This window comes from Mastigoproctus giganteus, chromosome 10, assembly GCF_048544385.1.
Source record: "Mastigoproctus giganteus isolate SK-2022 chromosome 10, ASM4854438v1, whole genome shotgun sequence".
NCBI lineage: Eukaryota > Metazoa > Arthropoda > Arachnida > Uropygi > Thelyphonidae > Mastigoproctus > Mastigoproctus giganteus.
In genome coordinates, this window is record NC_143584.1 from 68,430,769 (window position 1) to 68,444,406 (window position 13,638).

Below are 13,638 nucleotides of genomic sequence, written 5' to 3' on the forward strand. Positions count from 1 at the left end.
AAACTCTTTAACAGGGAGTTAAATCATTTTGTAATAACTGGGAGCAAAGTGGTGGAGAAATTGTTGAAGTTGAACATAAGAAAGGCACCTGGGGTGGATGGGATCTATCCAGTTATATTAAAGGAGGTGGCAAAGGAAGTAAGCAAATCCTTAGTCATAATTATAAGAGCATCTTGGGCTCAGGGGAAGTCCCCACAGACTGGAGATGTGCAAATGTATCTCCAATTCACAAAGGGTGATCAAAGGTTGACACAAGTAATTACAGACCCATTAGTTTGATTTCTGTTCCAAGGAAAATAATGAAGTCCCTGGTTAAACAAGCATTGCAGGATCATCAAGACAAGATAGTATAATAATTCAGACAGCATGGGTTTAAGGGGAAGTCTTGTCTCACCAATTTGATTGGATACTAGGATGTGGTCACAAAGGAACTGGATGCAAAAAATAATTTTGATATCATATACTTGGATTTCAGGGAAGCTTTTGATACCGTGGCACTTGGAAGACTACTATACAAATTGGAGCAGTATGGCATTAAGAGAAAGTTGCTACAATGGATAAAAGGATAGTTGAATGGGAGAAGACAGAGTGGTAAACAATGGATACTGCTCTTCGTGGAGTAATGTTATTAGTGGTTTCGCACAGGGTTTGGTGTGGGGTCCACTGTTGTTCTGTATAGCATTAGCAAGGGCACATGATGCAAGAGTTTGGTGTTGGGCCAATTGTTGTTTTGTATATTTATCAATGATATTGATGAAGGTATATCAAGCTTAACATCAAAGTTGGAAGGTGATACAAAGGTTCAGAGGGTTATTAATAACAGTAATGACAGTATACTGGCAACAGGATCTGGAAAAGTTGGGTAGATGGGCTGAGAAGAGGCAACTGAAGTTTAACATTGACAAATGCAAAGTACTGCATATGGGAAAATGGATGTAACATTTCTCTGGGTAGTAACCCCAGAGAAATGTTACACTCAAGCTAGTGGAGAATGAAAAAGATCTGGGGGATAATTGTGCAGTCAGATATGAAGTTTTCTGAGCAGTGCAGACAGGTGCCAGAGTAGGTCATGAGATCTTGTCAATGATATACAAGAATTTTTTAAGCAGGGTTAAGGAGGTGATCATCCCTTATATAAGGCAGTGGTCAGGCTACACCTTGAGTACTTCATACAGGTCTGGAAGCCTCATTTTACAAAGAACGTAGATTTGCTAGAACAGGAGGAGAAATTGTTGAAGATAAACAAAAGAAAGGCACCTAGGGTGGATGGGATCTATCCAGTTATATTAAAGGAGGCAGCAAAGGAAGTAAGCAAACCCTTAGCCATAATTATGAGAGCTTCCTTGGACTCAGGGGAGGTACCCATAGACTGGAGATGTGCAAATGTGACCCCAATTCACAAAGAAGGATCAAAGACAAGTAATTATAGACCTGAGAGTTTAACTTCTGTTCCAGGAAAATTAATGGAGGCACTGGTTAAAGAAGCACTTCAGGATAATCTAGACAAGACTTCAGTTATAGCTCGGACACAGCATGGTTTTGTTAAGGGGAAGTCTTGCCTGACCAATTTGATTGGATACTATGATGCAGTCACAAAAGAGTTGGATGCAAGGAATAACTTTGATATTATATACTTGGATCTTAGAAAGGCTTTTGATACTGTTGCACATGGAAGACTGCTGCGCAAATTGGAGCAGAGTGGCATTGGAAGCAAATTGCTGCTATGGATAAAGGGTTGGTTGAGGGGGAGAAGACAGAGAGTGATAATGGACACTGCTCATTGTGGACTAATGTTATTAGTGGAGTCCCTCAGGGTTCAGTGTTGGGTCCATTATTGTTTTCTGTATTTATAAATAATATTGATGATGGTATATCAAGCTTAATGTCCAAGTTTGCAGATGATACAAAGGTTGGCAGGGTGGTTAAGGACACTACTGATGCTTTGCTGCTGCAACAGGATCTAGAAAGGTTGAGCAGATGGGCTGAGAGGTGGCAAATGAAGTTTAACATTGACAAACGTAAAGTACTACATATGGGAAACAGCAACCCCAGAGCAACGTATCAACTCTGTGGTACTACACTGACAGTGGTAGAGAATGAAAAGGACCTGGGGGTAATTGTGCAGGCAGATATGACGTACTCTGATCAGTGCAGACGGTCTGCAAGAGTAGCTCATGGTGTCTTGTCAATGATATACAGGAATTTTTCTAGCAGGGATAAGGAGGTGATTATTTCCTTGTATAAGGCCACACCATGAGTACTGTATACAGGTCTGGAGGCCTCATTTCAAGAAGGATGTAGAGCTGCTGGAACAAGTAGAGAGAAGGGCAACAAAATTAGTGAATGGAACAAAGGGTTGCTCTTACGAAGAAAGGCTTAAGTTTGGTGCAGTGTCTGGAGACTAGGCACTGGCGAGGTGATCTGATTGAGGTGTATAAAGCATTGAATGGTTTGTGCATACTCAATGCTGATGGAATTCTTCTTCTTGCTCAGAATAATCACCTGAGAGGGCATAAATTCAAATTGAGGAAAGACAGATGTGCGGAAATTTGCCTTTAGCCAGCGGGTAGTTTGTTGGTGGAACAGACTTTCATCCCTTGTTGTGGAAGTTGATAGCCTAAATAAATTTAAAGCTCAGCTGGACAGGTATTTCGAACGAACGGAGGGGTGAAGTGGAAGGTTTTTTTTTTTTTTTGGCTGATGTTGCATAAGCTTGCTTTCTTGCATCATATGCCTCTACTAATGCTAATGCTAAAGTTCAAAGAAGAGCAACAAGTCTGGTGAGGAGAACAAAGGGGTGCTCTTATAAAGAACTTAAGAAAGGCAAATTGCAGCATTTGGAGACTAGGCACTTGTGAGGCAATCTGATTGAGGTGTATAAGGCTTTTAATGGATTGAACAGGCTCAATGCTGATGGGATTCTTCCCCATGCTCAGATTACAAACCTGAGGGGGAATAAACTGAAAGTGAGCTAAGACAGTTGTCGAATAAATGTGTGGAAATTTTCTCCTTAAGCCAGCGGGTAACTTATTGCTGGAACAAACTTCCATCTGTCGTTGTGGAAGTTGATAGCTTAAATAAATTTAAGGCAGAACTACACAATTTTTGAAATGAATGGATGGGTGAAATGGGAAGGTTTTTTTTTTTTTTTTTTTGGCTGATGCTGTATAAACTTCCTTTCTTTGCATCACCTGCCTCTACTAATGCTAATTTCATCTATTCTATATTCAAGCACACTTTTTGAATTAAAAAGGGCTTTAATTCAAAACCTAACAGACATCAGAGCCACCATTTGCTCTATAGGACAGTCTTGACCCTCCAGGGCATAGGTAAGTGTTGGCTTTCATTTACATCCATTCCTCCTGCAAAATAGTTTCCAGAACTGGTTTGGCGAACTTAATCCAGTGCTTCAGAAAATCCCATATGCAATGCATCCAGTATAGTTCAGATCCATGCTCTGAACTGGCCAGTCCACAAACCAGATACACATTATCCTCACTATAACAAGTGGATAGTTGTAAGGGGTGAGTAATGTGAGTAGCATAATTGTAAAAAATGTCCAAGTAGGTCATGGGCGTCATGGGTTGCAGATATTACCAATAATGGACCAAATACAAAATAACTAAAACAGTCCCACACCTCCAGACCACTTCCACAAAACTTAATGGTCAACATGATATATTGCAACAGGAAGTCCTCTTCGGCATCTCCATACTGAAGCACATTCACTAGGGAAAAAACATCCCCTAACAAGATTTGTGACCTTCTGATTCTGTTATGAAGTCCATGAACACAAATAACATTTCAATGTCATTTTGCATTGGTGACCACAAAACAGCCTCAAAAATCCATGAAACATGGGCAAAAAAAAAAAAAAAAAGTCTTGTTTTTTTTTTTTTTGTTTTTTTTTTTATTCAGTCTACTGTTTGAATGTTTTCAAACATTAGACTGGTATTTTCCTGATTTTTTTTTTTTTCTCTCTATGGATTCCTATTTGGAACCATCCATAAGCTATTCTGCCTATGAATGGTTGAGGCTGACTGATTTTAGTGCAGCCCATTCAAACTTATTCATATAATTCTCTACACATGACATACTAAGGCATGAAACACTATCTTAAGGGTTCATCCAATGCATTCCATGAGTTCATGAGGGTTGTATCAATAAAAAAAGACAGGATCTGGATGACCTTTCATTGAAAAAATGAAAAAAGGTCATTTTTTTTCATCCAGTCTAATGTTCGAATGTTTTTCCAACATTAGATTGGACTTTTTTCTGTCTATGGATTCCTATTTGGAATCAAAAATGGTCCATTTTTCAGTCATCACTGCCTCTTTGAAAGTTTAAGTTCTGATCCATTGTGGTGTCTAAACATACTCACAGTTGCTGACTTCAGAAAAGCTGGGGGGCAGGTAAGGTAGTTCTAAGCAAAGAAAAAACAGGAGTTTTTTGGGCAAAAGAGGCAAAAAAAAAAAAAAAAAAAAATTGCATTCACAAATGCAGTTCTTGATAAAAAAAACAAGAAGAAAGCCAGTGATTTTTCAGAAAACACAGGTTTTTAAAGTCCATACTGCACAATATATTAAATTTTACTAACAAAATATACATTTTATATAAAATACACAAATAGCATTGTTTGCCAGTACAAAATGTTTTCAAACATTGGACTGGATATTTCCTGTATTTTACTGTCTGTAGATTTGTTTGGAATCAAGAATGGCCTATTTTTCAGAATCATCATTGCACCTTTTTTTTTTTTTTTTTTTTGTTAGTCTGTACAATTTCACTATTAATCTCTGCTATTTTTGTTTTTCAAAACCATAAAATGAATGAGCATTAAATTTTCACTGTTGTATCATCATCATCATCATCAGCCATTTTCAATCCACTGCAGGATGAAGGCCTCTCCAGCAACTTTCCAGTTCTTTCTGTTTTGAGCACTGGACATCCATTTACTACCCAAAAACTCATGAATTTCATCTATCCATCTCAGCCTTTGTCTTCCAGATTTTCTTCTAGCTCCTCTTGGGTACCATTCTGTTATTTTCTTAGTCCATCTGTCATCATGTCTTCGAGCTATGTGTCCTGCTCAAGACCATTTTAGTTCTTTAGTTTTGATAAGAATGTCCTTTACTTGAGTTTGCTGCCTAATCCATGTGTTTCTCTTCTTATCTAACAGTCTGATTCCCAATATAATTCGTTCCATTCTTCGCTGTGTAGTTCTCAGCTTCTCTTCCATTCTTTTGGTGAGTGCCCAAGTTTCACTTCCATAAGTCATGGTGGGGAGTATACATTGGTTCATTATTTTATGTTTCAGACAAACTGGGATATTGCTCTTCAGTATGTGACTATATTTCCTGAATGCTATCCATCCAAAATTTATTCTTCTCTTGACTTCCAGCCATTTATCATTATTACAGCTAATAACTTGTCCCAGATAAGTATATGACTCCACCTTTTCAATTACTGCTCCTTCAATCATTATTTCCCTTTCTGTGGCATACTTGTTCATCATTACTTTTGTTTTAGCCATATTCATCTTTAGTCCAAAATCCTTACTAACTGTGCATAACTGATTAAGATTTTCCTCTAATTCTTTGGGATCGTGGCTTATGACCACAATGTCATCTGCAAATCGTAAATGGTTTAGGTACTCTCCATGCACGTTGACTCCTTTCTGCAACCAGTCTAATCTACTGAAAGCTTCCTCAAGGGCAGCAGTAAACAGCTTCGGAGATATTGTGTCTCCTTGTCAAACTCCTTTCTCGATTTTAAATTTCCTACTGTCTTTGTCTACTCTAATAAAGGAGGTAGCACTCTCATATATTTTCTTCAAAATCATAATATATGGGGTATCTATGCCTTGTCTTTCCAGTGCCCGAAAATTGCCTTATGCTATATGGAGTCAAATGCCTTTTCATAATCCACAAATGCCAGGCATAATGGTGTTTTATATTCATTTGCTTTCTCCATTAGCTGTGATATTACGTGAAGGTGATCCATAGTTGAGAATCCTGTCCTAAAGCTAGCTTGCTCTTTCGGCTGATTCTCATCAAGTATTCTTTCTAATCTGTTAGCAATGACCCTTGTGAACAACTTGTAGATGTGGGATAACACTGTTGTATATGATTCCAGAATTAGGAGCCATAAATTTGAATTATGAGGGAAGAAGTTTAGACTATTGCAGGAAGTTTTCTTTCAGCCAATAAGCTGCCTACACAAGTGATGAGGCTGACAGATTAGGGAGACTCAAAAGGGTCACTGGAATTTCATTTCATTTTATTATTTATTTATTAATTTATTTTAATTTTATTATTTTATTTATTTTATGGTCCAGGTACCTCAGGCACCATATGACAAATACTAATGCTAACCTAATTTTTTTCTAAGCAATGCACCTGCATAATTAGCACAACTCACAGGATGACTACATTCCAAAAGATGCAAATAAACATTTCACACATATGACACATCACCATTATAAAATGCTGCATCTATTTTTGCATTTCTTTATATGCACATTTTCAGTAAGCTTGTTTTTTGCAAATATCTGATTACACAATGTTTCCCACTATTTGAAATTGAAAAATTGTATCTACCTTCAAGTACCCAAGGCAAACATTTTACCTTTCTACATTTTATAATATATGGAAAATATTGTGCATATGTCTCCTGAAATTTAAGTTGTATTTTTTTGGCATCTTACTGAAAGACACTGTTAATTAGCTTTGCGCTATTCAAGACAAATAATCAGTAATGAAAAGGTCACACATTACAGAACAATACTATTGCCCCACATTCTTATTTCTCAACATAGCTGCAAAATAAGAATGCAGGATAGCACTGATCACATCAGGCCAATTTAATGAGCAATTTGTTAATGAAATAAGCACATGAAGGGAAATTCACAGAAAAATTATATTACTGCAAAAAGATGCAGAATGGGACAAGCAGCTGTGTGTAAAACTGTTGAATTGCTACTTGTTTCAGATGGAACCATGAGCTAATCACGTGTTGGAGACTTCTGGCACATTTACATATTTGTGGAAGGGATACCTAAATACTTCTGGTCACATTATATATGTTATATATATATATATATATATATTCACATTGCAACTTTCAATAATATTTTCTATTAGTACTATTTTCAAACCAATCATTCAATAAATACCAGATATGAGAAGCATTTTAGCAAACATTGGATTGAGAGGAAATTCGGCCATTCTTATTCCTAGCGGTCTGGTTAAGTTCCCACTATCATCCAGTGCTACAAAAAAATAAAAAATAAATAAATAAATAAAATAAAATATTGTGAAATAAGCACGGCTGCACACTATCAATAAAAAGCTTGGCTGCGCACTATCATTTAGTCAGCACACATAAAACAACCAGAAGGCAGTAATTGATCTCTTTTTCAGTCTGACCACCACAGTACAAGAAGGAAGTAAGAACCTATTCTCATTTAATCTGATACATACCCATTAGGGCTTTGTGTCACCTATCCCAGTTTGCTGATTCTGACACTATTTTTACAAAATTTAAATTTAACACATTATCTTTTCTCATTTATTAGCACTTCTCATTTAATTTCTACTAATTTCTATACAATCACCTAAAAATTAAAATCAGGCAAAACTGGAATGGGGACAAGAGAAATGGGTAGGAATGAGACATTCTTTTAGTCTGGCTATCAGTCTGCTCAAAGCCCCCGAAGAAGTAGCAGACTGATAACCAAGTGGAAGAATGTTATTTTCATTTTCATTGTTTATTATCATTTTTTATTGTTATTTTCATTTTTATTTCCGATTTTTTTTCCATTATTATAATTTTATATAGGCCTTCCAGACTAAAGCTAGTTTGCTTTTACTAACTTGTTAGTTTGGTCCTCATACACCTAATTCCCTACAGATAGATACCATAAAATAAAATTTCATGCACGTATAATGCCCAATTGCCCCATGTACAATAGCATTAATGTTGCACACCTGACATTGACTTATTACTGCAAACTTTACCAAATATCATTTTTATAGTTTTCAGTAAGAACACAATATATATATATATATATATATATTTTTTTTTTTTTTTTTTCTCTTACTTGCAAGCATAATGTTATAATTCAAGCAAAACCAAATTTCTAAATACATCTAATTAGAAATACAATGTATAGAATTATTATTATGCTTTTATTGGAAAAGTTATCTAATATTAAAATAAGCCATACTTCACTAAATGAGATCCACTAGTGAACCAAAACACATCTTAATGATTACAGAGGAAGGGGTAGTAAAGAACCAATATAATATAAAAATTCATAGAAAAATAATAATCAGTAATCAAAATTGTTATAGGATATGTAATCCCATTCCCACTACAATAAAATCTTTTAAAAAACTCTTGGAAATTGTTGAAAATGGTTTAAGATGAAATTTTTCCTCATTATAAATAAATCCAGAACTAGAGGCTATAAATTCAAATTGCGGGAAGTACTTTAGTCTGGATTGCGGAAAGTTTTCTTTTGTTAATTACTGGAATAAGTTAATACAGGTATGACTCCTCACCAATCTGTTAAGTTGCAGTTGCATTTTGTTTATAAGTCTGAAAATGTCATCAAAGTACTTTCACTAGAATTCAACTTTTTTTTTTTTGCACTTTACAAAAGAAAGCTGAGCCTTCAGCAAACAGTAGAGGCCAGTTAAAGAGAGCTGAAAAGCTCTGAGGCATATAATATTTGTTATCTGGCCTGTAGTCTTGCCTGCCTTGCTACTTGTTTGCACTCTGTGCAGAGCATACAAGTGGAAAGGAAAGCCAGAATATCCTCTTGATGGATTTGTCAAACAAATTCTTGTAGAGATAGAGTGGTTATAATTCTACCATATAAGGAAATTCTGAGACTGCACTTGGAATAGTGTTTCCAGGTATGGTAATCACACCTAAAAAACAAGTTTTTAAAAAAAAAGATCCAAAGATGGACTAGTAAGATCAGCTAAAGGGTGCCATATAAGGAGATACTTGGAATATGTGAGTTACAGAACTTGGTAATTAGGTACCTTAGAAAGAATCTGAATGAGGTTCATAAGCTCTGATGGGGAAAGGGGGATAGTAAAATGAAAGAATGAAGATGAAATTTTTATGGTATTTGGTGATGTCAGAAACAGGGTGCATAAATTCAAACTAAGGGGAAAGAATTACAGAAGAGATTGTCAGAAGTTTCCCATTAGACGAAAAATGGCTATTTACTGGAAGGAGTTGCCTCCGTGGTGTGGTAAACAGCTTGGGGAAATTCAGAAGCCTGTTAGATCAGTATATACAGGAAGTGGAAAACTTTTTTGCAATAGTGCAGTGAAAGCTTCTGGCATTTTTGCATAATATAGCCAGTACTAATATTAATGCACACTACTAAACCATTACATTAACTAAATTATTTAGTCTCCATTTTAAAGAAATACTCACTTTTGGGTTTTGTAATTTCTCATGAAAACAGAAGCAAAAAACTGTTGAATGAAAGGTGCTCGACTAAAGAAAGAAATGACCAAGGCAGCCCACACTGATGTATATCACTCACATGATATGAATATCAGTAAAAAAGAAAAAAGCGTGGAAAGTGAAAAGTTTATGTGGTATTTTCTGATTGCAAACAAGGAGAATATAATGACAGCTTTTCTATTTCCCATGTATATTTTTTAGTGTTAACAAATTTTACTTTTGAAAAACTCAGAAAAGGAACTGAAATATATGCTCTACCAATTTATCGATCAAGTAAAACACACTATATCTTAAAATATCAATTTAATAAGAAAACAATGATGTGTTTATTTATGAAAGATGTAATCTCTTCATTTTGCATACATATAAATTTCCTATTCCTATTCAATATACAAACTCAAAAGTAGACAAAATGATAGAATAAATGCACTTTAAACAAAAAAAAAAAAAAAAAAAATGCATTAAAAAAATAGGCATTTGTAGACATGATACTTTCCCTTAGAATCTGGGCTTTACTTTAAAGCATTAAAAAAAAAAAAAAAAAAAAAAAGCAGAACGGTAAAATATAACTTTTTTGAAAAATTGTCCATACTTATATCATAGTGCAGATAACTGGCACAAAGCAAAATTCCTTTATGTGCAAGGGAATGGTGAACAGACCACCATATTTTTCACTGGTAAGATCCAATAGATAAAACTCAGCCAGGTGCCTCAAAATGGGGCACCTGGCTGAGCTTTATCATAGAAAAACCAAAAACTAGAAATAATTTGTGCCAATAAGACATCAAAAAGTCTAATGATATCACTAGCAAAAATTCTGGTATATATATATGTATGAGGGTGGGGGGGGAGGGGTGTTTTAAGAAATAAATTAATGGCATGTCACATACATAGTCTGTTTCCATGTATGATTGTGAGATTGCACCACAACCACAATGGTGTGTATCACCACACAATCCACCGTAAAGTGAGAAAACACCTGGAAACCCAGTCAAACAGAGCTGTGCAGTATGATCTGATTTCTACACGTGTTAGTATTGGTACTGGCCATACAGTGCAAGGAATCAGGCTATACTGCACAAAGTCATGTTAAGGATACCAGAGTTATTATTATTAGTAGAAGTACTTGGCATATGATGAAGGAATGCAAGTTTATAAAGCAACAGCTAGGAAAAAATAAATAAAATCTCATATTGCCTGTCAATCCCCTCCAATAATTTGTCTAGCTCTTTCTTGAATTTATTCAAGCTACCCACTTCCACATCAACAGATAGAAGTTTGTTCCAGCAATTAACTGCCTGCTGGCTGAAGGCAAACCTCTACACATCTGTCTTGCAACCAACTTTCCTTAATTTGAATTTATGCCCCCTTAAACACCTCAATCAAAAGCAAAGTTCCTATATATCATTGACAGAACCCCATGAGCTGTTCTAATAGCCCATCAGCACTGTGTAGAGAACTTCATATTGGACTGTAGGTCATTGTAATTGTAACCTCTAGGTAATTTTAAATTGTAAGATGAATGTCACTGGAGGCCAAATCCAGTAAATGGGATAGATATCTTTGCGAATATTAGTCAGACTGTAGTTCTTTTTCAAAAAGTATTTAATAACAGCTGTAACCTCAGTTTTTGTCATTTCTTATAGAGCTACGTAGTACTCTTTCAAATCAGTTACTCAATTACAACAACAAAAAAAAGCATTACTACAAGTGACCTCTAATTTCATGTAAGTGCATCAGAGATAGTACATAATGCATATTCCATTTTGTAAAGTTGCATTTCTCTTGTCAGAGTTGTGCATAACATCGAAGCCATTGTGTGCTGTTTACCTAAATATGGAGAGAGAGAGAGAGAGAGAGAGAGAGAGAGAGAGAGAACAAATGCAGCATCAGTTAAATTGGATCAACAGAGTTCTTGCTGACAATTAACATAGTTATAGCCTGAAAAAGAGCAAGTGCACAATTAAGGAATTAATGTGTACATTCAGTAAGCTTTAAGCAGTTATAATGTTGAACAAACTCATGAAAAATTGTATATATCACACCGTTGTTTTTAACCATACCTTGCTATTACATGTACAAAATTTACCTTGCAATTATTTACACAGGAAGTACTACTTGGTCATTAACAACAGAACATTAAAGTTCATAACTTGATTGTTGGTTTCAAGTTGAAATGAACTGAAATGAATATTTGTCTGTTTGCCTCCAAAAACGTAAATGCAGCCCTGCATGTATGTGTATGAATTTTAAAGAAAACTATTTACTGCACTTTATTCCTTCTTCGTAAAAAATTACAACTACATAAATAAAGTCACTTAAATTAAGTCATAAAAATTAAAGTTAATTACATAAATAAGCCATGATATTAATGGAAATAGTTAATTATATTTTAATATTTAATGTGATGTTATTAATTCTAGATGATGTCATATTAATTCTAGATGATGAGCTTGGTGGAGATTTATTAGCTTATCAATATTGGGTTTAATATCTGTAAGTAGAAGTCGTAAATCGCTACGTTTAACAACATCCAGACAATTTCTCTGTTTTGTCAGCAATTGAGATACAGCACTGAAACCGGTTTCAACTAGATAAGATGTTGGAAAAGAAATAAGTAATTTTTTTACAATTCCCCACAATGCAGGATAATGGTCAGGGATTTTCTTTTGTAACCAAAATTCCTGATATGAATTTTGAAATTTTGGCTTCAGTTCAACTTCATTTTGTAACTCAATCAATTCTACAAAACAATCACCATCGTCATTATTTAAAAAAGGATTTTTAACCCAATCTGGAATTTTCAAATTAAGGAGATCTTCGAATCTTTCCTGCATATCTCTGTGCAATATTTCTAGATGATTACAAAAAGTCAGTAGAGTTTCATCAGCTATTTTTTTCTTTTTTCTCTATTTCCAACAGATTTGGAAATTGATACAATTCACGTTGCGCATAAAAAGCTTTAATTTTGAAATAAATGCTGAAATTTGAGTTTTCGCCTTAATAAGAGTTACATCTTGTCCTTGTAAATGTAAGTTCATTGAGTTGAATCTAGTAAATAAATCTGCAAGATAAGCAATATCAGTTTTCATTTTCTTGAGGTCATTATTAAGGTCACTGTTCCTATCTTCAAAAAACTCGACAACAGTATCAAAGATTTCGTAAAATCTGTTGAGACAGTTGCCTTTTGACAGCCACCGAACCTCAGAGTGAAGTAGCAATCGTTCAAAATCTTCACTGTTTTGATCACAAAGCTTTCGAAATATACGATCATTCAAAGAATGTGCTTTAATTTTGTTTATAGCAGTAATAACAGTTTGTAGAGAATTGTGCAGTTGATCACAAAGTTTTTTCGCAACTAAATGCTGATGGTGAATGACACAATGAACAGTAATAATATTTGGCACAGCATTTTTTAAATAAGCCATAAAACCGTTGTAACGGCCAATCTTCTCTCCCCTTTTGCAAAGAAATTCAAATCAATATTATCAGCAAAGACAATCATATTAACAATATTTTTGGAACACAGGATGCACTACTTTCCTATTTCCTTAGCTAGGATGTTAGAGAGGCCACTGAAGCTGAGTGGTTGAGGGTACAGAAGTACACATGCTTGGAGTGACTGGGGTTCAAGCCTGCAGAAATACTAAATACAGAAATATTCTTGTATTCTTTGTATCTTGTGAACTTCTCTGACCTTATGTGGTCATCCCAGAGTATAAAAGATAAAATTTATTTATTTATTTTTGTGAATAGTGAGTACTCCTGTCACACATTAAATCAGTTATGGATAGCTCAGTCTTTTTTTTTTTTTTTTTTTGTTAGTTGTTGGCACATCGGCTTCTGTAGCCATATTGCACTTCCCAAGGTTTTTGCATTTTCTACTCTGATCCAAGACCGAGGCGGGATTCAAGCCTGCGACCTGTGGGTTGTCAGGAAGGCACTTTACCCACCCGGCTAGCCCGGTCAGCACCTAGTCATTACAAATCACTTGGGGTACAGTAATGTGAAGGTAATGATACAGTAATGACCCTTTCATATATGGAGTCATCATTCTACACACATAGCCACCATATTTTGAATTCCAAAAAGTTGGAGATCTGGTAACTGTAAGCAAGAGATTTTTTTTGGAAAAATCAAAATTTTTTA

The 13,638-nt window shown here is 35.1% G+C and overlaps 1 protein-coding gene across 3 annotated transcripts in view; it reads right to left on the reverse strand.

Moving 5' to 3' along the window:
- The window catches only part of LOC150079071 (putative ATP-dependent RNA helicase DHX35), a 427,459-nt gene that overhangs the window by 140,984 nt on the left and 272,837 nt on the right, over window positions 1–13,638 (reverse strand). For all 3 annotated transcript variants that reach the window (XM_090383587.1, XM_090383586.1, XM_090383585.1), the window contains exon 13: window positions 7,175–7,270. In XM_090383587.1, the coding sequence (XP_090239713.1) occupies window positions 7,175–7,270 (96 nt within the window). The remainder of the gene's footprint in view (window positions 1–7,174; window positions 7,271–13,638) is intronic.